This window comes from Moschus berezovskii, chromosome 19, assembly GCF_049115385.1.
Source record: "Moschus berezovskii isolate FMDL1 chromosome 19, NW_MosBer_1.0, whole genome shotgun sequence".
In the NCBI taxonomy this organism is placed as follows: Eukaryota; Metazoa; Chordata; class Mammalia; order Artiodactyla; family Moschidae; genus Moschus; species Moschus berezovskii.
In genome coordinates, this window is record NC_142478.1 from 73,317,724 (window position 1) to 73,343,916 (window position 26,193).

The 26,193-nt window shown below is 43.3% G+C and overlaps 1 protein-coding gene across 18 annotated transcripts in view; it reads left to right on the forward strand.

Annotated features, from left to right (window-relative positions):
• Positions 1 to 26,193, forward strand: part of SFI1 (SFI1 centrin binding protein) — an 85,529-nt gene that overhangs the window by 19,606 nt on the left and 39,730 nt on the right. For 13 of the 18 annotated variants that reach the window (XM_055405736.2, XM_055405744.2, XM_055405733.2 and 10 more), the window contains 4 exons: positions 8,684 to 8,794; positions 13,798 to 13,892; positions 16,460 to 16,577; positions 18,445 to 18,547. In XM_055405736.2, the coding sequence (XP_055261711.2) occupies positions 8,684 to 8,794; positions 13,798 to 13,892; positions 16,460 to 16,577; positions 18,445 to 18,547 (427 nt within the window). Of the gene's footprint in view, positions 1 to 8,647; positions 8,795 to 8,988; positions 9,086 to 12,003; positions 12,328 to 12,354; positions 13,362 to 13,797; positions 13,893 to 16,459; positions 16,578 to 18,444; positions 18,548 to 26,193 lie in introns of those variants that run through there. The other 5 variants (XM_088828344.1, XM_055405746.2, XM_055405748.2 and 2 more) reach the window with 5 other exon arrangements.

Below are 26,193 nucleotides of genomic sequence, written 5' to 3' on the forward strand. Positions count from 1 at the left end.
CACCTTCTGCTCTCACAGAACTCCTCCCTGTTTCAGCGGCTGGTCTCAAGTTGGGCCTCCGCACTTTGCAGTGACTGCTTCCTTACTGGCTGATTTAGGTTCTCCTGTCCTCAGGCTCCTCAGATACCCACTTCATTGCTCCTTTTGATGCCTGAAGCTCAGCTTCTCTGTACTCTGGTGCTGAATCAAATCTTGGACACAGAATTCCGGGTGAAGGAGAAAAGGATAGCTGTATTGCTTTGCCAGGCAGAGGGAGACATAGTGGGCTAATTGCACAAAACCAAGTGTCCGAACTAGGGGAAGACAGTGACAGGTTTTATAATAATTGTTCAAGGAGGGCGTGGTCAGCTCGTGGACATTCTTCTGATAGGTTTCTGGTGAGGCAGTAGGAGTCCACATCATCAACCTTCAGGTCCGGCTGGTCTGGGGTCTACATGCTGCGTATTAATCGTTAACTTCTCCCGCCTGAAGGGGGTTTTAATAGCCACAGAGCAGCTCAGAGATACTGTCCTGTGGGTCCTTTGATAGGGAAACAGGACCCTGCCCCAAGGCTGCTCTCGGCTGCTCTTTTCTCCTTGGTCTCCCATCCTCTCCCTTCCCTAATTAACGACTGCTTGAACCTGCCCATTGGAATACAGGGAAGATCATAGAGGCTGAATGAAGGCTGGTTCCTGTAATCAGAGCAATGAAGGACACGAAGGCCTTGTGCCCAGGAGCCCCACTTTTCTTCTCTACAGATGGTGGGCCTTTGACTTGGGTGATTTGTCCTCACTTGCTTGCATTTTGGGTGTTTAGGGTTACCTGGTTTTGTTGTAGCTGATACATGAGTTTTTGGATTTTCTGCATGGTTTCTCTGTGTTTTTTATAAGGATTCAGAGATTGAAAAACTATGTGGCTGCCTTCACTCTCATCCCCAAATCTTTTTCCTGCTTAATTTTTTTATAACTTAAATTTGACTCATGGAAACCTCTTCAAATAATACCTATTTATATACCAAGTATTGGGAAATGCTAACTGTGTTAGAAATGCATTTGACTTCAAGTTAGAGAAAGTCAGAAGATGGTTATGCAAATCAGGGTTTGGTTTTTCTCACAGCCTGTTTGGAAAAGATGCTGAGAAAGATCGAAGGCTGAAGGAGAACGGGGTGCAGAGGTTGAGAGGGTTTGCTGGCGTCACCGACTCACCAACATGAATTTAAGCAAACTTCAGGAGATGGTGACGGAGAAGGCAATGGCAAGCCACTCCAGTACTCTTGCCTAGAAAACCCCATGGATGGAGGAGCCTGGTGGGCTGCAGTCCGTGGGGTCGCTAAGGGTTGGACACGACTGAGCGACTTCACTTTCACTTTTCACTTTCACACATTGGAGAAGGAAATGGCAACCCACTCCAGTGTTCTTGTCTGGAGAATCCCAGGGAAGGGGGAGCCTGGTGGGCTTCCGTCTATGGGGTCACACAGAGTCGGACACGACTGAAGTGACTTAGCAGCAGCAGCAGCAGGAGATGGTAAAGGACAAGGAATCCTGGTGTGCTGCAGTCCATGGGGTTGCATAGAGCTGGACACGACTTAGCGCCTGAACAACAGCTGTTTGGGAATGTCATCAGAGACTCAGACTTGTAGATACTTTTCAGTTCACCATCCTGAGCATATTGGCCCTTGAGCCTCAGAGATGACACTGCATAGTTGCAAGATGACTGTTCTGGCTTTGCACAGAAAGGGCACGGAAGGGTGGTATCAGCTAGACCCGTCTCTATCAGGAAGGGAGAACATGCCTAAAACCTCCAGCTGCATTCTGCTTTTGTCTCATTAGAGCTCTGTCACGGGACTCTAGCTACAGAAGAGGCTGGAACAAAAACTTTGCCAGCCTTTCTAGTGGATGCTAGTGAGGAAGGAGAGGCTGGGCAGGGAGTGTTGGGTGTCTGCGACCCACGTCTGCCTCACTGCATCAGAGCATTCATGTTGTACTCTTGTTCCTTTCTTTGCACTTGAGTGGTGGCAGGGATCAAGGAAAGAATACTGGGCTGGATTTTAGGAGACCCGAGTTTCGGTTCTTAACCAGACCCTAGATAATCACTTGATCTGGGATTAAGTTACGACTCTGGGCCTCTGTTTCTCAAATTGTAAAATTGAGAAAATTTGTTCTCTAAGCATCTACCAGAATTATAATTCTGATACTGTGTTTTCATTGACTTTGAAATTTGTGATGGAGTGGGTATTTTCAACTTGCAATCTCTTTTTAAATCAAGTGGGTTATAACTTGGGGCAAGGTTGGGCGTTTTGGTCTTTCCCCCCCTTTTTTTGGTCTTTTCCCATATTAAATTATTTATTTCTCACTTTTAGGAACATTAGAAGAGAATGATATCATACCAGAAGTTTGAGAATAATGCCTTTATGTGCTTGGAGAATGTTTTGACTTCTATAAACCATAGTTGTTTTACGTTTTATTATTAACATATGGAACCAGAATAACCACTGAATTACTAAGGGCAAACATAATATAGTATGGGTCCTTAGGTAAGGCTGTCTTAGGTAGGAAGTAGTCACTTCTCTTTCTGAAGAGAAGATCTGAACAGATTGCTCAGCTAATTTGGGAAGTAGATGAAAACATCACGTCCATTTAGAGTATCTGCTTTATCAGTATTTGTTTCTCATTCTTAACCGAGGCCTTGCTTCCTGTTTTCCTGAGAAAATAGAATTAACAGAGGAGACCGTCACTGCATCTCCCCCCGAGCCAGCCACGTGACTTGCTTTCCCTGCTGTGAGGCCGATGAACTGTCCATGTTCTCATCTCTGGCAAGATCTTCTGGTGCTGCATTTCCCAGTGCCTACTCCAGGCCATCACACTGGCAGTTTTTTTTCCCCCTCTCTTTTCCACATTGATTTTTCCCTCTTTACTGGATCATTTACGCCAGCATATAATGCCATTATTTTCCTGTCCTGAAAAAAAAAATCTCTTTGCTGCTGCTTCCTCCTGCAGCTAGTTCTCCGTCTCCTTGCCGCGCTTCCCCTCACATCTCCTGAACATCTGCAGGCTCTACAGCACCTCTTTTTGTAGTCTCAAATTTACCTCATGAGGCTTTTGTTTTCCACCTTGCCACCAAAACTGTTTTCACTTTTGTAAGGTTACTTTGTTGTTGTTCAGTTGCTAAGTTGTGTCTGACTCTTCGTGACCCCACGGACTGTAGCACGCCAGGCCGAGTTTGCTCAGACTCATGTCCATTGAGTTGGTGATGCTGTCTAACCATCTCATCCTCTGCCGTCTCCTTTTCCTCCTGCCCTCAGTCTTTCTCTACATCAGGGTCTTTGTGTCAGGTGGCCAGAGTATTGAAGCTTCAGCATCTGTCCTTCCAATGAATATTCAAGGTTGATTTCCTTTCGGATTGACTGGTTGGATCTCCTTACAGTGCAAGGGACTCTCAAGAGTCTTCTCCAACACCACAGTTCAAAAGCATCAATTCTTTGGCACTCAGCCGCCTTTATGATCCAGCTCGCATCTGTACATGATGACTGGAAGAACCATAGCTTTGACTATATGGGCCTTTTGTCAGCAAAGTGACATCTCTGCTTTTTAATACCCCATCTATGTTTGTTATAGCTTTTCTTCCAGGAAGCAAGTGTCTTTTAATTTCATGGCTGCAGTCACCATCCACAGTGATTTTATTAGCCCAGGAAAATAAAACTGCTGCTGCTTCCACTTTTTCTCCTTCTATTTACTATGAAGAGATGCGACTGGATGCCATGATCTTAGTTTTTTGAATGTTGAGTTTTAAGCCCGCTTTTTCGCTCTCCTCTTCCACTTTCATCAAAAGGCTCTTTAGTTCCTCTTTGCTTTCTGCCGTAAGAATGGTGTCATTTGCTTATCTGAGGTTATTGATATTTCTCCCGGCAATCTTGATTCCAGCTTGTGCTTCATCTAGTTTAGCATTTTGCATGATGTATTCTGCATATAATTTAAATAAGCAAAGTGACAATATACAGCCTTGTTGTACTCCTTTCCCAGTTTTGAACCGGTCATTTTTTCCATGTCTGGTTCTACCTGTTCCTTCTTGACCCACATACATGTTTCTCAGGAGGCAGGTAAGGTGGTCTGGTATCCCATGTCTTTAAGACTTTTCCATAGTTTATTATGATCCACATAGTCATAGGCTTTAGTGTACTCAGTAAAGTGGAAGTAGATGTTTTTCTGGAACTCTTGCTTTCTCCACAATCCAATGAATGTTGGCAATTTGATCTCTGGTTCCTCTGCTTCTTCAAAGCCCAGCTGTATGTTTGGAAGTTCTTGATTCGCACGTTGCTGAAACCTAGCTTGAAGGGTTTTGAGTGTAAACTTACTAGCACGTGAGATGAGTGCAATTTCACGGTAGTTTGAACATTCTTGCCCTTCTTTGGCCTTGGCCTTCTTTGGAATTGGAATGAAAACTGACCTTTTTGAGTCCTGTGGCCACTGCTGAGTTTTCCAAATTTGCTGACATTTTGAGTGCAGAACTTTAACAGCATCATCTTTTAGGATTTGAAATAGCTCAGCTGGAATTTCATCACCTCCACTAGCTTTGTTTGTAGTATTGCTTCCTAAGGCGCACTTCACACTCCAGGATGTCTGGCTCTAGGTGAGTGACCACACCATTGTGTTTATCTGGGTCATTAAGACCTTTTTTGTTCAGTCTTTTTATGTATTCTTGCCACCTCTTCTTAATCTCTTCTGCTTCTGTTAGATCCTTACAGATTATGTCCTTTATCATGCCCATCCTTGCATGAAATGTTCCCTTGATATCTCCGGTTTTCTTGAGGATATCTCTAGTCTCCCATTCTGTTATTTTCCTCTTATTTCTTTGCCTTGTTCATTTAAGAAGAATTCACCATTGATTTTAGTAAGTTCACTACATTTGCTAAAGTCAGTTGTGAATTCTTAAATTTTCTCTCACTTGACTTACCAGGGAGCATTAGCCAGCCCAGCATTCTCTCCTCTAAGAAGCCCGCCCTCTCACGGTCTCCCGTCCGCCTCTGCTCCTCCCGCTCTCTTCTGCTGGCTCCTTCTCACCTAAGTCCCCCACCCCCAGTCCTGGCACTGCCTCTCTGTCTGCGTCCCACTCATGGCAACCTCATCAAATCCCAGATGATCCCCAGAGGTACACACTCGCCCAGACCTCTCCCTTGAACTCTGGACTGCTGCCCGCGTGACACTGCTGCCTGCACCAGCTAGACACAGCTCAGCGTGTCCATAGCCAAAGTCTGGATTTTCCTCACAGACCTCCCTGCTGAATCTTCCCGTCTCCAATAGAGGAAACACCCATCCTTCCAGAGACTCCGGTCAGAAACCTGGGAGTCCTCCTTGCTAGCTCTTATTCCCTCATATCCCAGCTGCGGTACCAAATGCCAAAATTATGTTGACTCAGCCTTCAGAATAGACGCAGACGCGAGCTCGTTTCAGCACCTCTAGTTGTCATCACGGTGGTTCAGGCCATCATCGTGTCTCCCTTGAATGACTCCAGGAGCCTCATCCCTGGTCTCCTGCTTCCAGCCTTGTCCTTAATCTCTACGCAGACCAAGGGCTGTTTCCCATCCTGCTGACGGTAAAAACCAGAGTCCTTACTGTGACTTACAGGCCAGTCACCTTTTTTTGTTTTAACTATTTGTGGATCTTTTCTTTTTTTTTCATTTCTGCCATCATAGTTTTAATTTCCAAGAGTTCTTTTTTTTTTGTTCTATGAATGTTCCTTTTAAAAAAAAAGGAAAGGACTTCCTTGGCAGTCCATTGGTTAAGACTTCACCCTCCAATGTAGGGAATGTGGGTTTGATCCTTGGTCGGAGAGCTAAGATTCCACATGCCTCGCAGCCAAAAACCCAAAACATGAAATAGAAGCAATATGGTAACAAATTCAATAAAGACTTCAAAAAATAATAATAATGACATCCTCACGGCTTATAACTTTTTGAGGTTAATATAGTGATTTGGTTTTAAGATTTTTGCTCTCTTTTCTGTGTGTGCCTTTGTTCACTGTCGCATGTGAGAGCCTTTCCTCAAATGTCAAGAGACCCTTTTATTGTCAGCCCACGTTCAAGAGTTAGGCACTGAAACTCAAATTTAGAAGATAGATACATCTATTATATTTGCATGCGTAGGGACTTGTAAATTGAGGGTTTCCCTTTAGGCTTTTGACAGTTTCACTGGGAGACCTCCATCTTTCAGTATCTGAAGGCTCTTTCCCTTAGGCTGATCAGCTTTCCCCAGAGGAGAGAATCCTCCAAACTCCTTCTGGGTTGAGGCGGAGTGGAGTGGAGGCGGTGGTTACAGACTTGGCGGCAGGCGGAGGAGAGGGAATGTGGGTCTCCTTGTTCGGTATGTAGACCCTTGGTTTAGGACCATCTCTTGAGCCCTGCCTGTTGTTGGAGAGTCCAGTGCCACTCCGGTTCGTTCTCTCCAGAGATAAGCCTGAGTCTCTGCCCGTGTGAATAATGGGGTCCAGGCCTAACCTCTTCTTAAAGGCTTGCAAAACAGTCCTGTGTTTTCATCCCAAGCCGGGACCCCGCGCTTCCTGACGCCGCTCCTGCCCACACCTTTCTTGGGTCTGTGCCGCCACCCACCTGCCCCTTGCCCCCAGAAACTCAGCTCTCTCTTTCTCTCACCTGTTGGCTCAGTTGCCAGCCTCCTGCCTGCTTTCTGTGGTCTGAGGTTTGTTGGCGTCTCTTGTGTAACATTGTTGTCCCTTTGCTCTTTCTTTGTGGGCTCACACCTTTTTAAAGCGTTTGCTGTTGTTTTAGTCAGGTGTTGGGAAAGAAAGGAAGTAGATGGAGAGTCGACGTAGAAGGAAGGACTTGGCAAAGGGGTTTGGTTCTTTTCCATTGAAAGTTGTGGACACAGCTGTTCAGAGTTTTTTCAAACAGAAGAAGTCTCTAATGCAGGAAACACCAATCTCTTGTGATGCCTCCCTGAGAGAACCGCTAGCAACAGTTTGGTATTCTGGTGGTCTTTTCAGAATTTTAATATATATAATACAATAATTTCTGTATGTACACATATATACATGCATGTAGACACGTTTTTATGTATACATACATTTTATACATATTTATTTGGTATGTATTCTAACATGTGTATTGGAAATGCAAAAATCACTAATAACTTTTTAAAAAAAGTTACACCTATCATATTTTACCCGCCATGACGTAGTGGTGGTTGCTCAGTCGTGTCCAACTCTCTGAGACCCCGTGGACTGCAGCGTGCCTGGCCAGTCCCCCCTGTCCTCCGGCACCTCCCAGGTTTGCTCAGACTCTTGTCCATTGAGTTGATGCTGCCATCCAACCATCTCATCCTTTGTTGCCCCCTTCTCCTCCTAGCCTCAGGCTTTGTTTTTTCATCCAGCAGGTTTTCTGGAGTACCTTCCATTTCAGCATCTTCAGTTCTATTAATAAAAAAATGACTATGCATCGTTGACTGAATTTGACATTGATTAGAATTTAAGCTGTTCTCTTTTGATGAGTATTTGTGGTGATTTTCTCTTATTTATTATTATGAAAATAGTGAGGTGAATTTCTTTATTTTCATTTTTTTCCATTCTTTTTCAAATTCTTTTTCCATTTATGTTATTGCAGAATATTGAGCAGAGTTCCCTGTGCTGTACAACAAGTCACTTCTGATTATCTGTTTTAAATGTAGCAGTGTGTACATGTCCACCCCAAACTCCCAGTCTATCCCTCCACCCCTTCCCTCCCTCCTGGTGACCCAAAGTTCATTCTCTAAGTTTGTGAGTCTTATTTCTGTTTTGTAGATAAATTCATTTGTATCATTTTTCAAAAGATTTTGCATGTAAGTGATATCATGGGGCATTTGTCTTTCTCTGTCTCTTAGTGTGATAGTCTCCAGGTCCATCCGTGTTGCTGCAGATGGCATTGTATCGTTGTTTATGGGCAAATAGTATTCCATTGTACGTATGTACCACATCTTCTGTATCAGTGTATCTGCTGATAGACGTTTAGGTTGCTTCCATGTTCTGGCTGTTGTTAGTAGTGCTGCAGCGAACACTGGGAGTTTAATTTCTCTGTGTATATTTTTGCCAGCCAGTTTTTTAAAACCTGCAACTGAGTGAGGTAACCTGCAGAAGCAGGAAAAGATTTGGAGTGACTGACAGGCCCGAGTTCCCGAGTAACCAGTCTTCCGGACCGTGCCTGTAACATCAGTACCCTCTCACTGCCCCGCTGTTTTCTTTCTTAGTAGGTTTTTCCCTTCTTATTTTATCGTGCTTCTGTTTTGCTCTTGTTACAGATCCCCTGGTCAGATTGCAGTTAAACTAATGCATTCTGTTCTGTTAAGTCCTAGGAATGTCATTAGGCATTTGCTTATTTTACAACTTTTAATCTCCTGGGTATGTAAATGAGAAGTGGAGCTGCTAGCTTTTACTAATCAAGTATTTTTCAGTCCTGTGAATGAAAAAATTGAGAATGTTAATTCTCAACTCACGGTGTTTGAAAAGTCAGATATTTTTACTTTCACCTCTTCAGTTGACAAGAACTAGAGTATAAAATTTTTTAGCTTTATTTCTAGTTTAAGTAGATCTAAGATTTTGACCTGAAAAAGTTAAGTATGTGTATTTTTAATCTATATTTTGGTGTTAACGGTAATTTGGGAATAGATATCAGCTCCAACATCATCAGGTGTGTCTCTGATTTTCTTATTTTTCACTGCCGTAGGCTTTACTACGAACAAAAAATTCTGCGAAAGGTCTTTGAAGAGTGGAAAGAAGAGTGGTGGGTTTCCCATCGAGAGTGGAAACTCCGTGTTCGAGCTGATTGTCACTACAGGTCAGATTTCATGTTGTATTACTTTAATTTTACTGGTGAAGTGAAGTGAAAGTCACTCAGTTGTGTTCAGCTCTTTGCGACCCCATGGACTATACAGTCCATGGAATTCTCCAGGGCAGAATACTGGAGTGGGTTTGCCTTTCCCTTCTCCAGGGGATCTTCCCAACCCAGGGATCGAACCCAGGTCTCCTGCATTGCAGGCGGATACTTTATCAGCTGAGCCACCAGGGAATTTTACTGGTACACATTATCAAATAATTACTTGTTGGCATGATCCTAGATCAAAGGAAGGTAAGTCTTTTTTTTCCTAGTTTTATTGAGATATAATTGACATATATTAATTACTGTGTGAGTTTTAGGTGTACAGAATAGAGCTTTGACTTACATATTGTGAAATGATTGCCACAATAAATTTTAGTTAACATTCATCATCTCATATAACTGCAATAAAAAAAATGGGGAAACAATTTTCTCCTTGTAATGAGAACTTTCAGGATTTATTCTCCTAACAATTATCATATATTCTCTTAGCAACTGTCATGTATACCATGCTGCAGTGGCAACTGTTGTCATCATATTTGTGCCTTGTATCCCCAGAACTTATTAGTGTTATAACTGGAAGTTTGCACCTTTTGACCGCTCCCCTAACCCCCCATGCCTCTGGCAAACCACAAATCTGATCTTTTTCTCAGTTTTGTTTTTTTTTAAAGAATGCACATGTGAGATCATACAGTGTTTGTCTTTCTGTGACATACTTCTCTTAGCTTAATGCCTTCAAATTCCATCCATGTTGTAAAAAATGACAGGATTTTCTCATATATATATATATATATATATATAGTTTTTGTGGAATTTCCTCATTTTTAAATGGCTGAATAGATTCCACTTTATGTATTCGGGTTGGCCAAAAAGTTTGTTCTGTTTTTTCTGTAATGAGCTTTTTGACCAACCTAATAGATACAACTTTACCCTTTCATCCATCTGTGGACTCTTAGTTTGTTGCCCTGTCTTGGCTTTTGTAAAGCTGCTATGAACATGGTCATGCAGATATATTTTCAAGTTTGTGCTTTTGTTTCCTTTGGATATATTCCCAGAAGTGGGATTGCTGGATTGTCTGATTCTATTTTTAATTTTTTGAAGATCCTGCATACTGTTTTCCTTAGTGGCTATTATCAGTTTACAAATTGTACCAGCAGACCGCAAGGTTCCCTTTTCTCTATATCCTCATAAGCATTTATCTTTTTTTTTTAAATCTCTTATTTTAGGGAAAACTAATTTCCTACTTTTTTTTATTGAGGTAAAATTGGTTTATAGCATTATATAAATTTCAGATGCACAGCATTATTATTCTATCTTGTCCTTTTGGTGATGGCCTCGAGGTGTGAGGTGATATCACATTGTGATTTTGATATGTATTTTCCTGATGAATAGTTATCTTTAAGTATCTTTTCATGTACCTGTCGGCTGTTTGTGTATCTACTTTGAGAAAATGTCTGTTTAGGTCATTTGCCCACTTTTATGTATTTTTGTTGAGAATTAGTATATTAAACACATGCAGTGCATTAATGCTCATTTAGAAAAAGAATGGTTAAAGGAATTGTATAATTTTTAGATTGGATAAAGATGAAAACACTGGGGATTCTGGAACAGTATTTACTTGCATTTAATACATATTCTTATTTTTCCTACCATAGGACTTTGGAGCACCCCACAGGCTTAATTGTTGTTATCTATTAAAAAAAGTAACCTCACTTTTCAGTCTTTTATCTTTGCCCACTTTTAAATTGGATTATTTGATATTTTGCTGTAGAGTGTGTGTGTTCTTTATGTATTTGGATATTAATCCCTCACCAGATATATGGGTTGCAGATATTTTTTCCCATTTTGTAGGCTGTCTTTTTCCCTTTATTGTCTGTGTTTTGTTGTGCATGAGCCTGTTGGTTCACTGTAGTCCTGCTTGGTTATCTTTCATGTTGTTGCTTGTGCTTTAGGCATCATATTCAAAGAATCATTGCTAAGATCTCTGTGAAGGGGCTTTTCTCTTGTGTTATGTTTTCTCCTGGGAATTCCGTGGTCTTGCATTTAAGTCTTTAATCCATTTCTATTTATTTTTTGTAAGTGTGTTAGCTAGGGGTCTAGTTTCATTCTTTTACATGTGACTATCCAATTTTCCCAGCACCATTTATTGAAGAGACTATGTTTTCCCCCATTGATTCTTGGCTCTGTTGTCAAATATTAGTTGACTGTATATATTTGGGTTGATCTGGGGGCCCTGGATTCTGTTCCATTGATCTGTGTGTTTTTTATGCCATGGCACTGTATGTCCAGTGCTTAGTTGCTCAGTCGTTTCTGACTTCTTTGCAACCTCATGGGCTGTAGCCCGCCAGGGTCCTCTGTCCATGGTGTTCTCCAGGCAAGAATTCTGGAGTGGATTGCCATGCCCTCCTCCAGGGGATCTTCCCAACCCAGGGATCAAACCTGAATCTCCTGCATTGCAGGTGGATTCTTTACCATCTGAGCCACCAGGGAAGCCTATGACATTGCATACTACCGCTTTATAGTATAACTTGAAAACGGGAAGTGTGATGTCTCCTGCTTTGTTCTTCCTGAGGATAGCTTTGACTATTTGAGGTCTTTTGTAGTTCCACTTAACTGTAAGGATTGTTTTTTCTACTTCTGTAAAAATGAGATTGGAATCTTGGTTGGGGTTGCATTCAATCTATAGATGACTTTTGGTAGAATTGACATTTTATCAATATTTTCCCAGTTCATGAACATGGACCACCTTTCTGTTTATCTGTATCTTCTTTGATTTCTTTCGTTAGTGTCTTGTAGCTTCCAGAGTACAGACCTTTCACTTCCTTGGTTAAATTTATTCTTAAATATTTTGTTATTTTTGATGCTATTGTAAATGGGATTGATTTACTACTTTCTTTTTCAGATAATTTGTTGTTAGTAGAGAAATGCTACTTTTATTTTACATTAATGTTATATCCTATGGCTTTACTGAGTTCATTGATTAGATCTAAAAGTTTTTTGGTTGAGTCTTTAGGAGTTCCCATATATTAAATCATGGCATCTGCAAACAGAGACAGTTTTATTTCTTTCTTCCCAATTCTGATGCCTTTCATTTCTTTTTCTTTCCCAGTTGCTCTGGCTGGGACTTCCAGTACTATGTTGAGGAGAAGTGGTAAGAGTGGGCACCCTTGTCTTGTTCGTGATCTCAGAGGAAAGGCTTTCAGCCTTTCTCCATTGAGTATGGTGCTAGATGTGGGCTCATGATGTGTGGCATTTATTATATTGAGACACCGATGATCTTATGGGTTTCTTTTTTCATTCTATTTAATGTGGTGTGTCTTATCAGTTGAGTTTGTGGTTGTTGGATCATCCTTGTAAGGAGAAGAGTTTTGTATTATTTTCTGTTTTTCTTCAAATTCTTTTTAGAGTAAGCAAGATCAGAGTCCTAAGTTAAACCCAGGCACACAGTACTGTATGTGTGTGAACTTATACACACAGACAACCCTCTAATTCAGGTAACCATTATGTACTGATCGTGCTGATGATTAGATTTTTCCTCACCAACTCCCACTGCTGTGTAATTTCCAATTCTGTTTTCTAAACCAGTAGAGTTGCTTTAATTTATATTGCTTCGGACGAAGTATATGCCCAATATAGAACTTTAAGAAAACAGAAAAGAGGGACTTGCCTGACAGTCCGGTGGTTAAGACTCCATATTCCCAATTGCAGGGGTCATGGGTTTGGTCTCTGGTCAGGGAACTAAGATCCTGCAAGCTGTACAACACAGCCAAATAAAATAAAGTTTAAATTAAAAAAGAAAATAGAAAAGAAAAAAGCTTTTAAAAATTATTTATGTTTTAGTGATAGAAGAAACTCTGAATCCGTGACATTCGTATTCCCAGGGATAAGTGAAAAAAAGTAAAAATTGGGAATTCTATCACATACATATTTTCTATATCTTTTTTTAAAAGTAAAAACTTAATGTCTCACACATTGTATCTTTTCCAAATAGTATTCACTTATAATCACATCTTTAGGCTCTCTGGGGTAGCGTTTCTGATTTATGGACATTTCAGATAAAGTGTAGGCAGTGTTTTTGTTAGGGTCTTCCCTGATAGCTCAGTTGGTGAAGAGTCTGCCTGCACTGAAGGAGAGCTGATTTGATGCCTGGGTGGGGAAGACCCCCTGGAGAAGGGAAAGGCCACCCACTCCAGTATTCCGGCCAGGAGAATCCCATGAACTGTATAGTCCATGGGGTCGCAAAGAGTCAGACACGACTGAGGGGTTTTCACTTTCACATCGACAATGTTGAATTGTTCTAATAAGGTGGTGGAGTATGAAATCAAGTCTTAGGAAATGGGACAGTGAAGAGATGGAGGGACTGACAGTCCCCTGGATAATGTATGTCTTGAGGAGGAAAAGACAAGGGAGGGTGCTGACCATGTTTGGTGCAGAGGAGAGGAGGTGTCTTCCGTGGCGTGGGCGAGTAAGAAATGACTGTCATTCCAAATGCTGCAGCTCTGGATGCTGAAGCTGAAGTCCCTCCCAGGTAATTCATGCCTTTTTTCCCTTAGTGATCACATGGGGTGCGGAGAACAACTCTCCGTCAAGGACACATTTCACCATGATTGTAGGAAATGCAGCTTTAGCTTAGGATATGTTCCTGCTCAGTCATTCTTTATGACCCCGTGGACTGTAGACCTCCAGGCTCCTGTGTCCAAGGCATTTTCCAGGCAAGAATGCTGGAGCGGGTTGACATTTCCTTCTCTAGGGAATCGTCCCGACCCAGGAAACGAACCCACTTCTCCTGCTTGGCAGGCGGTTTGTTTACTGCCGAGCCACCATGGAAGCCCAGCTTAGGATATGGATTGGCTTTTCTGTGTCAGAAGTGTTCTGTTAATTTTTCCTGTGTGCAGAACAGACTGAGTATGTCAGATTAAGAGTTTTGTTTTAAAGAAACACCGCTTGCTTTTGTGGCTCCTCAGATATTACTTGTACAGCCTGATGTTCCAGACCTGGAAGACCTACGTGTATCAGCAACGGGAGATGAGGAGCAAGTACCTGAGAGCCGAGAATCATGGTGAGAAGAGGAAGTACATGCTAAAGAAAATGCCTCCGTTTACCTGTTTTTGCTTCCCTACTCTCTATTAAGACTTCATTGGGAGTTCCCTGGTGGTCTCATGGTTAGGATTTGACAGTTTCTCTGCCATGGTCTGGGTTTAGTCCTTTGGTCGGGAAACTTGAGATGCTGAATAGAAGTGGTGAGAGGAGTCATCCTTGCTGTATACTTGGTTAGTGTAAAAGCTTTTGAGTTTCTCACCATTAAGTATGGTTTAGGCTTCTTGTAGATATTCGTTATCAAGTTGAGCAAGATCCCTCCCTTTTCCTAGTTTACTGAGAGCCCAGATTTACTTCTAGAGAGGCTTCTGTGAAGGACAGGTACATTGTATTTGAGAGAGAATAACTCTGAGTCAAAGGGAAGAGTTGTTTGACTCCCGTTCCTGTCTTCCCGGATGTGTGACTCTCAGCGGGAGCTCCTGTGATCATACCCCCATGGTTTGTTTCCATGCAGCATGGTTGGGGCACCTGCGACTCACGTCAGCATGATCTGTGTGAACAAACGGGCAGGTTCCCACCCTGCTGGTGCAGCATGCCGGCCGCTGTTTTCTGGCTGCGTGTTTCTCCCGCAGCGCTTGGGGCTGTTGTCTGTCTTGCCACCATGTGTCAGATTACACTGCTTGCTTCTGATCTTCTTGGTCCAGCTTGCCCCTTAGTGATCTTGTGACAGTTCAGCTCTGCTTGGTATCTGGCTCCGCTGTGAGTTGAACTCAGAAACCCATATGGGTGAGTCTTAAGGGGAAAAGGCATATTGAATGATAATGTAACCCCCTGCTATTTCTCATAACCACGAACGCCTTGTAGGCCCCTCAAACTCAGCAGATCCCTTGGACGCCTTATCCACCGCACCCTGCTTTTCCTAGAGCTAAGAGAGAAACCTCACTTAGGAATGGCTTCCCATGCCCACAGCATGCAGCTATCTTCTCTCACAGCACGGCTCCCTGAGCTGTTGCTTGCATTCTTCTTTGTCACTGCCTGACAGTAAATGTTATAAGGCCCTCTTCTTTCATCTCTTTTCATTTATTTTATCCTTTTCATAGATAATCTCATTTCAGTTCAGTCGCTCAGTTGTGTCCGACTCTTTGTAACCCCATGAACCTCAGCACACCAGGCCTCCCTGTTTGCAAATGTATCTCTAAAGGAGGCACCATTTTGCAGGTGAGGAACTTGGGTGGGGTTACTTAGCTCAGTGACGAGGACAGTACTCAGGCCCAGCTTGTCTTACTCAGCAGCCTATACTCTAAAACCACAGAGCCATGCTAGTCCTTCTTGCCTGAGACGTGCTGATTCCGGAGGTCTGGGGTGGGCCAGCGGAAAACTGTGAAGTGAAAGTCACTCAGTCGTGTCTCCCTCTTTGCGACACCATGGACCTGTTGCTCACCAGGCTCCTTTGTCCATGGAATTCTCCAGGCAAGAATACTGGAGTGGTTTGCCATTCCCATCTCCAGGGGATCTTCCCGACCCAGGGATCGAACCTGGGCCTTCTGCATTGCAGGCAGATTCTTTATCTTCTGAGCCACCAGGGAAGCCCAAGGAAGCTACGTATTAAATTCTTTTTCATCTTTTGATGTGATTTGTCAACAACTATGAAATACAAAGTAAAGCTGTAGTCCTCCTGTCCACATTTTAGAGAATGTGCTGAAAATGTTTTACATATTTTTATTTTCTCCTTTGTGTTCTTAAAAAAAAAAAAAAAAACACTTCACCAGTAATGACTCTCACAGTGAAAATGAAATTAACTATAAAGGGAGGCCTGTGGACCTTTACACCTCCTGTATGTTGTAAATTCTCTTTCCTCTGGGATCGTTACTGGCCCTTTTTATTTTGTCTCACAAATAAATACAGATAGTATCCTTTCCTTTTTATCTTGCCTATTCTACTTAACAAATACTGTTTCAAACAGCAAATTTTATAACATGACTTCTTTTTTAACCTTATATTGCTAAGTTGCTTCAGTTGTGACCGACTCTTTGCAACCTCATGGACTGTAGCCCATCAGGCTCCTCTATCCATGGGGATACTCTAGGCACGAATACTGGAGTGGGATGCCATTTCCTATTCCATTAACCTTATATTAATGGAAATTTAAAAAATCTACAAAGTGGAAAGATAGAATGATGAACTTCCATGTACCCGTCACCCAGCTTCCAGTTGCTATCAACTCACTAGTCTTCTTACAGCCATATCCCCATTCACTTTCCTGCTTCCTTTGTTATTTCATGTGTAGATATTGCAGAGTGTATAACTGTACAAAAATAAGGACTTTTAGAGATATCTGAACAGTGCAGTGCATTGGTTTTCCTTTAAATGTTTTGTAAATGTCATCACTTACATAACTGTTTTTTGCATCTTGCATCTTTATTAACTTTGTAGAGCTTCACAACTTCTCCAGCAGAGGGCACTGGAAGACTGGAAGAATTTAGGTATTCAGCGGAGGGACCCATCCGAGAGCCTCTGAGCTTTTTTGTCTTAAGCCAGAGTAATCCATCTCTCCTAACCCCTTCTTGGAAATCTTTTTGGTGTATCTAGATAGGAAGCGAAAGCTGCGACAGGCCTGGAAGTCCTGGTTGATCTACGTGGTTTTCCGTAGGACCAAACTTGAGATGCAGACCACTGCCCTGGAGTTCAGGCAGCGGAGTGTTGTGTGGTGAGTGTGCTGCATGGCCCTGCAGGTCAGCAGCATTCATTTTTACCTCATCATTGCTTTAGGCTACTGGAAAGCCAGCATAAAAACCCACCTTGAAACAACATTTTGAATATAATTGATACGTAGTAAATATTTATTGGTACCTTGTTCAGCATTAAGATCAGGTTTTCACAAAATCATAAGTAACACTAATTGAGTATTTACTGTTAAGTCTTGTGTTAAGTTTCTGTGTATGTTAATTCTTTAACGTATAGTGTCCCATTTACTCCTTATAATAAACTGTAAGATAAGCACTGTTATTGCACAGATTAAGATACATGAGCTCAGGCGAGTTACTCAACCTTTCCACTGTGTGTGAATCGTAATTAGCAAAACTCGGGCTCACCCACCCATCTTTCTGACGTCACAGCTCGCACTTTTACCTGCTGCCCTGCACTGCATCTCAGCAGCACCGTCCTCCACTGGAGAGACCACCTGAGTCAGTCCACTTTGAAAGCCAGAAGTATGTAGCAGTGAGCTGCTTTATAATGGTACTGATGCCTCTGTACATTGTTCCCAGCAGTTCTCTGGTGTCCCGAATGGCAGCGCACTGAAAGCTCAGTTCCTGGCCAAGAGAGCAGGGCCCTGTATGTAGCGTGGGTAAGGGCAGAAGCCTTGCAGCTAGACTGACTTGGGTTCAAACCCCTGTTCTTACGAGTACTGGGTCATTTCACTTCTCCAGCCTCACTTTCCTCATACCGTGAGGTGTCTTTTTCAGGTTGTCATGGGAAATACATAAGGTAGTACTTGTGAAGTACTTAGCCTAGTGTCCAGACCATCAGTGGACATAAAGAAGTTATTTAAAATGTTTGTTATTTAAAATTTATTTAGCAGATATTTGTAAATGCTTAGTAAGTACGTAGTTTCACTAGAGTCTATGGGGGATATTTCTACATAAATTTATTTATTCAGTGTCTGTTACGGGCTTAAAATGTTTCTGATTGAGTCCTGAGGTTACATTCAGGGAATTTATAATTTCTCTAAGTGCTTAAAAAGATAGGTAATAATGCCAGATAGGTTGAGATTTTGAAGAGATACAGCTAAGCATGGCTTAAGTTAGGAGGAAGGAGATATTGGTAAGTTAGAGTGACCAGGGTAAAAACAGAAGTAGCAAATGCTCTTTTCCATATTACTGCTTTTCTGCAACAAATCAGAGAATAAGGAAGGAACCCAAGGCTAGAATGAAACCTGGCAAGGACAGGAGGAAGGGAAGGGATCCATTAAGACTGGAAATCTAAAAGCCATTATTGGGTGACTTCCATGGGGGTCCAGTGGCTAAAACTCTGCTTTTCCACTGCTGAGGGGCGTGGGTTCAATCCCTGATCAGGGAACCAAGATCCCACATGCTGCGTGGAGTGGCTGTAAATAAATACTAGTAGTTTTGCAGTTTATTCTGTGGAATCTCCTGAAGTAGTTGGCAGTGATTTTTTTTTTTTTTAAACCCACATTGGCCAAACAGAGCATATCTAAATTGTCTAAGGCTGGGTCTGACCTTGTGTGCTAAATCCCCTTGGTTGTGTCTGACTCTGTGTGACTCCATGGACTGTAGCCCACCAGGCTCCTCTGTCCATGGGATTCTCCAGGCAAGAATACTGGAGTGGGTTGCCATGCCCTCCCCCAGGGGGTCTGACCTGAGGGACCATCAGTTTCCAACCCTTAGCTGGCAGCTCAAGAACTGTCCCTTGATTGCCTTTTCTGTCTGCAGATATAACGGTGTCGGTCTTAGGGAGAGGGGCCTGAGCCGGGGGTCTGAGGCCCGGCCCTCACTGCCCTGCTCTTCTGCTGACTGTGCTCTGACTGGCCCTGTCTTTGATTTGCTCTCTGGCAGGGTGTGGTGGAGTGTGTGGAGGTGGCGACTGGGCCAGGTCCACTTAGGCCGAGCCCTCCAGGCCACGGCCGTGAAGCACCGGGCCCGCAGCCTCCAGCTGCAGGTGAGTCCGCAGACTCAGGCTTCGGTGTCCTCTGTGCGTCAGGCCCCCACCCACAGAGGGCGCGCCCGACTTCGCGGCGGACGGCTGAGCGTCGTGCTGCTGCCTCTGCTGGGCCCTTCATGTGGCTCCAGGGGCGGGAGGGGGTGGGAGGCTCTTCCACGGAGAGGCTGCTGGAAGGAATACACTGTATGTGATTTTTGTTAGTTTGTTTTTGGCTGCTCTGGGTCTTCATTGCTCTGTGTGGGCTTTCTCTAGTTGTGGTGAGCGAGGGCTACTCTCTAGTTTCCGTGCGGTGGCTTCTGTTGTTGAGAGCACAGCTCTAGAGTGTGGGGACTTCAGTAGTTGGGGTGCACGAGCTTAGTTGCCCCACAGCATGTGGGATCTTCCCAGACCAGGGACTGAATCTGTGTCTCCTGCATTGGCAGGCAGATTCCTAACCACTGGACCACCAGGGACGTCCTGCTGGTTGTGATTGCCAGTGGTTTTTAGAGAGCTCTTGCTAATCGTGGAGCTGGAATGGGATTTATGAATTTAATTATAAATATACTTAAACAGCAGTGTATTCTTTATTTCCTCATGACTCTTTTCCCATAGCAAATTAGAAAACAGCAAGAACAAAAACAAACTAAGACTGAAAAGAAAGCCTGGCCTTTCTCATATAATCCTGCTTATTTCTTTGAGTTCCTTTTTGGGAACGCTGCTGACTTTTAGTCAGTTACAAATGACTAACATCTATAGCAAATGTATGGCTTTGGATAGACTTTCTGAATTTCTGTCACTTTTTAGCGTCTCTTGGGTACTTATAGGCTCCAAGTGAGTTACAGAGAATAGAACCGGAAAGAAGAGAAAAAGAAGTGCCCGTTGCTCTATGTGAGAGTAATAACTTTAAAACAATATTTTACTTATTTGTGCCGAGTCTTTAGTTGTGGCATGTGGGATCTACTTCCCTGACCAGGGATCAAGCCCAGAACCCCTGCATTGGGAAGCGTGGAGTCTTGGCTGCTGGACCACCAGGGAAATCCCCAGTAACTTCTTTTTCAGTTATGTTTTATTTTTGGCTGCGCTGGGTCTTCGCTGCTGCGTGCGGGCTTTAGCTGCGGCGAGTGGGGCCCCTCTGGTAGCGCGGTGGCTTCTCACTGTGGTCGCAGCTGTAGAGTGTGCGGGCTTCAGTCCCTGTGGCGCACGGGCTTGGTCTCCCTGTGGCATGCGGGTCTTCCCGGACCACAGACCAAATCTGTGTCCCCGGCATTGGCAGGCTGGTTCTTTACCACTGAACCACCAGGGAAGCACGCCCTGCCCCAGCAACTTTTTATTAGACAACAGTTTGCATCGTCTCTGAAGTATATGCAATATGTGGAGATTGTGTACAAACAGTGTTGGTCAGGAGTCAGCACGCTTGGCCACGGATCAGGTTTGGCCGGCTGCCTATTATAAAATTTTATTGGGATGCAGTTACACCTGTTCATTTATGTATTGTCTAAGCTGCTGTCAGGCTACAACGGCAGAATTGAGTAGCTGCAACAGAAACCACATGGTCTGCAAAGCCTTAAATAGTTATTATCTCATCCTTTAAGAAAAAAATTTGTTGATCTCTGAATTCACAAGGTCTTCTGAAGCAATAGGGAGGAAGTAGACTTAGTTGTTACCAGTGATAATATGGTAACAAGAACAGTAGGAGCAGTAATGGTGTTTTTGTGGTCTTACTGTCCTAGATGCTGGACTAAGGCCCATACATGCGTTATCGCAATTTTCAAAATTATTTTTAAAAAGCCCATATTATTATTACTTTGCCAACAAAGGTCCATCTAGTCAAAGCTATGGTTTTTCCAGTAATCATGTATGCATGTGAGAATTGAACTATAAAACTGAGTGCCGAAGAATTGATACTTTTGAACTCTGGTGTTGGAGAAGACTCTATGAGAGTCCCTTGGACTGCAAGGAGATCAAGCAAAAGGAAATCAGTCCTGAATATTCATTGGAAGAACTGATGCTGAAGCTCCAATACTTTGCCACCTCATGCGAAGAACTGACTCCTTGGTAAAGACCCTGATGCTGGGAAAGATTGAAGGCAGGAGGAGAAGGGGACGACAGAGGGTGAGATGGTTGGATGGCATCACCAACTCGATGGACATGAGTTTGAGCAAGCTCCAGGAGTTGATGATGGACAGGGAGGCCTGGCGTGCTGCAGCCCATGGAGTCATAAAGAGTCGGACATCACTGAGCGACTGAACTGAACTGATTATTATAGGTTAAATAACTCTGATACCTGGCCCTGACCTTTCTCGTGCAGCTGGCAAAGGTCAGGGGCAGCATTTGCACCCAAGCAGCCTGAAAAGTGCAGAGTCGTCCCTTGACCACTGTGCTACCTCGTCCTCGTGGACGAGTGCTCTCAGGAGGGAGTGGGGTCGCGGTGGAAACGCTGCAGTACAGCGACGGAAGGGGCTGGTTTCCCGGTTTCCCATCACTGAGGGCCTCGGGCTGTGTGGGTGCCCGTCCCTCTCAGCCAGTCACTCTGAGAGCCGGCAGACTCGTTCTGCTGGTGTCGCTGTGGCTTAGCACGCTGTCAGAATTCCTGTCTGACCGTTGCCCTCGGAGCTCACAACAGCAGCTTTGAAGGACTGTCTTCAGTGATAGGTTTTCACAATTTGAGGTTGGATTTAGCTTATAAGACAGAAGTCATTCAGAATCAAATCCAATGGAAAACATGAGCAGTAAGAAAACACTGATAAGACACTCTTAAGACAAATTTTATGCTGCAGATTATAAATAAAATCGTTGTGTCTGGTAAGTACTGTATGATTTACCAAGAACCTTAAGTCATTCCTCTCAATCCTCACATCTCTGAACTAGGCAGGACAGACATCATGACATACGTGAAATTATAAAAAATGAAGTTTAAGCATAAAAACATGAAATATAAAACACTTGTTAAAAATATTAACAGGAGTCTTCCCTGGCAGTCTAACGGTTAAGATTTCACTTTTCAGTGCAGGTCTGATCCCTGGACCAGGAGATAAGATCCCTCGGGCCTCACAGCCAAAAATTCAAAACATAAAACCGAAGCAATATTATAAGAAATTCAATGAAGACTTTTAAAATGGCCCACAACAGAAAAAAAAAAATTAACAGATATCCACATCTCCAACATTACAAATTTAAAAGATGTTAGCATTTTTCCATCCTTGCCCCAGAATTTGATGTAATTTAATGTAGTTAAATTCACATTTCAAGCCCTCCCCATCCTTCCTTCTGCCACCTTTCCTTCTTAGAGATAACTCCACCCTGATGTTGAAGTCCTTACTCTCTCATATTTTTTTTCACTTGTAAAAGTGTGTGTCTACATGTACATAAAGAAGAAATGTTCTGGCTCTGTGTTGTCAGGAAACTTATGAATGGCATCGCACTTTGCATTTACTTTGCCGCTTTCTGCTTGTTTTTAATGCAGCAGTGTATTTTTGAGGTTTATTCATGTTGATACAGAGATCTGTTAACTGCATACATTCAGCCATTTTACTGAGTAAGACTCAGTTATCTGCTTACTGCTGTTCTTTCTCCTGATTACTTTTTTTTTTTTTCAATTACAGAGTGTTACAGAGAGTGTTCTTTTTTAATTAGTTTACTTTTGGTTGAGCTGGGTCTTTGCTGTTGCTCACAGGCTTCTCTAGTTTGTGAGCCGGGAGTACTCTCTCTCAGAGTTTCCGTGCGTGGGCTTCTGATTGCGGTGGTTTTTCTTGTTGCGGACCACAGGCTCCAGGGTGCTTGGGCTTCGGTAGTTGCAGCATATGGGCTCAGTAGTTGTACCTTGGTTTAGTTGCTATGTGGCATGTGGGATCTTCCCGGACCAAGGATCGAACCCGTATCTCCTGCATTAGCAGGCGGATTCTTTACCACTGAGCCACCAGGGAAGCCCCCTTGGAGAGCATTCTTAAGCACACATCCCTGTGTGAGAGTCTGAGAGTTTCTCGTTCCTGGAAGTGAAGCTGTTGGGTCTTTGGGTATCATCTCGTCATCCTTATCCACCATCACCCGTTTGCTCTCCACCACTGTGCCAGTTTACATGCTAAAATCGTTCTGGTTTCTTTTGAACTCATCAGCACTTTGCATTGCCAGACTGGGTCATTTTCACCAATGTGATATGTGTGAGGTGGTTCTTCATTGTTGCTGTAATTTACGTTTCACTGATTCCTAGCGAAGCCCAGTATCTTTTCTGATGCCTGATGGTCATTGGGTTTCCGGTTTGAGCTTGTTACCACCCCTCACTCCTTTTCTCTGTCGGGTTGTTTGGCTTTTTCTGCTCCGTGCACATTGTCGTAGACTCTGCTTACTGACCTTCTGAGCTAGTAGGTACACTAACTGTTAGGTATTTTCCTCTAGCCTGTAGCTTGTTTATTTATTTATTTATGCTTTATTTACGGTGCCTTTTTTTCATACAAGTGTTTTCTTAAATTATTTGCTTTCTTTACTGTGACACGTGTTCGTTGCTGTGTGGGCTTTTCTCTAGTTGTGAGCAGGGGCTGTTCTCCAGTTACAGCGCAAGGGCTTCTCATTGCCGTGGCTTCTGTTGTTACAGAGCATGGGCTCTTGGGAGCACGGGCTTCAGCAGTGTGGCTCCCGGGCTCGAGAGCACAGGCTCGGGAGTCACGGTGCACGGGGTTAGCTGCTCTGTGGCACAGGGATCCTTCTGGATCCGGGGTCAAACCCACGTCTCCTGCACTGGCCGGTGGATTCTTTACCACGGAGCCCCTAGGGAAGACCCCCATACAAGTGCCGTTAATTTCATTGTAGCCTAACTTAAACTTTTATAAGTTGTGTGAAACGCCGTCTTAGTTTGTCATTTTCCTTATGGGTAATGAATTTCCACAACACTGTTTACTGAGCAGTTCATCTTTTATCTCTTCTATACTGATCATTAGTCCACTTCCATTTGGGGCAAGGTCCCATTTGTTCAAGGGTCTGTTCTGGGCTCTCTGGTCCACTGGTGTAGCTGTCTATCTCTAAGCCAGTATCACACTATTTTAATTATGATTTAACGAAGCAGGTAGGAAAGAACAAAGGTTCTCTCGTCAGATTACCTGGGTGGAAATTCTGCTGCCATCACCTGTTAGCTTCCTGCCCTTTTTAAATGAGTAGTCTTGTACCTTACATTACTTATTTGTAAGTAAATAATACTGTTGGCTTCCTAGCCCAGTGGTAAAGAATCTGCTTGCCAGTGCAGAAGATGTGGGTTCAAGCCCTGCGTCAGGAAGATCCCCTGGAGAGGAAATGGCAACCCACTCCAGTATCCTTGCCTGGAGAATCCCATGGACAGAGGAGCCTGGCAGGCTACAGTCCATGGGGTCGGAAAGAGCTGGACACGACTGAGCGACTGATCATGCATGCAAATAATAATGGTACTACCTCATGGGACTGTTGAGGATAAAGTGTGATGAGGCATGTAATATGGTTAGAATGATGCTTGGAATATGGAATCCTCAGTAAATGCGGTTTATTACTACTACTGATCTTACTCTATTGCTCTTAAGTCTTCATATGTGGGAAGAGATTTTTTTTCTCTTGTCCTTTTTCAAAATTGCCATGGCAGTTCTTCCTTACTCTTTTAGTATCAACTCGAGTTCCACAGCAAAGCCTCCTTGGACTTTTATTGCAATACACTGACTTTTCACACTAGATTGGAGAAAGTTGTTTGTGACAGTCTGCCCACCTGTGAACTTGGTGTAGCTCATGATATCCTGACAGGTGTGAGAGGGAGAGGAGGAAAGGTTAGGCTGTGGTGCCAGAGGCAGGCCGAGTGCGGCTGTGCCCGCAAAGGCTTTGCAGGCTCTCTTTCCAGGGGAGGGGCAAGCTCCTGGCTTTGTGTAGAGAAGAGATATGATCACACTTCCCTCTTAACAGGCTCCCTCTGGTTCGTTGGGTGCTGCCTTTTGGGGAAGAAGGGGAGGAGAGAGTGTGTGTTTTCTTATATTTTCAAGAAGAAGTAATGGAAATATAAACCAAAAACGGAAGAATTGTTACCTGTGAGGGAAGGGAGGGAAAGCACAGGAACAAAATTTCAATGAATTTGCTTTGTTACACAGTTTTAAGTTTGGAACCATGTAAATATTTTATATAATTAAAAAAGAAAAGTGAATCAAGAAGTAAAAGAACCAAGCCCTAGGATTTTAGAACACACTGAAAACAAATATATCACGTTTGTAACTCCAGTACTATTGCCTAGAAAATCCCATGTATGGAGGAGCCTGGTAGGCTGCAGTCCGTGGGGTCGCTAAGGGTCGGACACGACTGAGCAACTTCACTTTCACTTTTCACTTTCCACTTTCACACATTGGAGAAGGAAATGGCAACCCACTCCAGTGTTCTTGCCTGGAGAATCCCAGGGACGGGGGAGCCTGGTGGGCTTCCGTCTGTGGGGTCACACAGAGTCGGACACGACTGAAGTGACTTAGCAGCAGCAGCAGCAGCAGCAATGACTACAAAGAGACAAGGATTACATTAAAATACGATATTTTGACTCTTCATTCCTAGCTGGGTGTATTCTAAGGATGCAGAGAACTACTCAGATCTACAATTGCCTTCAGTGGCCTTACTGTTAGTAGCAGGCTTGGATTGCTGCATTCAACTATTATGGCTACTTTGTAAGACAGCAAATAACCATGGCAGTGTCATTAAGAAGCAGATTTTCAGTAGAAAAGGAAAGATTACAGGTATAAAATCAAAGAAACCAAAGCCCTGTAATCTGAAATTAAAAATGCCAGTATTAATATGGACCCATTTTTTTTTTACCTGAATTATTGAAATTCTAACTATTGACTGAATGTGGCAGTAATATAGCAGTTAGCATCCCCAGTGCCTAAGCTGTGGTCACTAAAAGGAGCTGAGGTGTTTTTGGGGGAATGACTGATTCCAGGAGTAGAGCAGGAACTAGACATCATAAGCCTAAGTCCTAGGAGATGGTGCGCAGGACTCTGAAGAATACAGAGCTCGATGGGCTTGTGTCAGCAGGCCTCCTGCAGGCTTAAGACAGAGCAATTTGAGCATCAGAAAGCATAACGACTATAGTGGATTGAAAACGTACAAAGTGTATAAAAATTCATGCGTTCATAGAGGAACAAAAGAACTGATTGGTCACAATTTTGGGTTGTTAGAGCTTTAATTCTATTCTTTGGAAAGTAATGAAGACCGGAGTCAAGCATTTATCCTGCCTTTCCTGTACAGACTAATCTCTGAGAAATGAGAGGGTTAATGAGAGAATAAGGCTTTTTTTTAAAAAAATAGAATTCCAGTTAATAAATAAATGCAGGAGTATTAGAATTAGAAAATTGTTTTTCCTCCCAGTGAGAAAATGGATCTGGGCAGTAGTTAACCCAGTGGAAAGACAGCAGAGAAATATAAGGGAGGGGTCAAACTGATGCCATCTGAAGCCATTGAACAGTCTTGGCACTGAACAGTCGCTGAAGCTATGGCCGCCTTCCACGCTGTGACATAACAGGAAGGAATCCGCAGCACTTGAAACATATCCCTGACTAAAATTTGAACGCGACTCCAGCCAAGCCTCATGTGAATCTTACTGTCAGTCTGTGGGAAACACAGGAATTGGAGGGACAGCTTAAAGACACCAGGAGGAGACGGTTGGCCACATCTAAGACGAG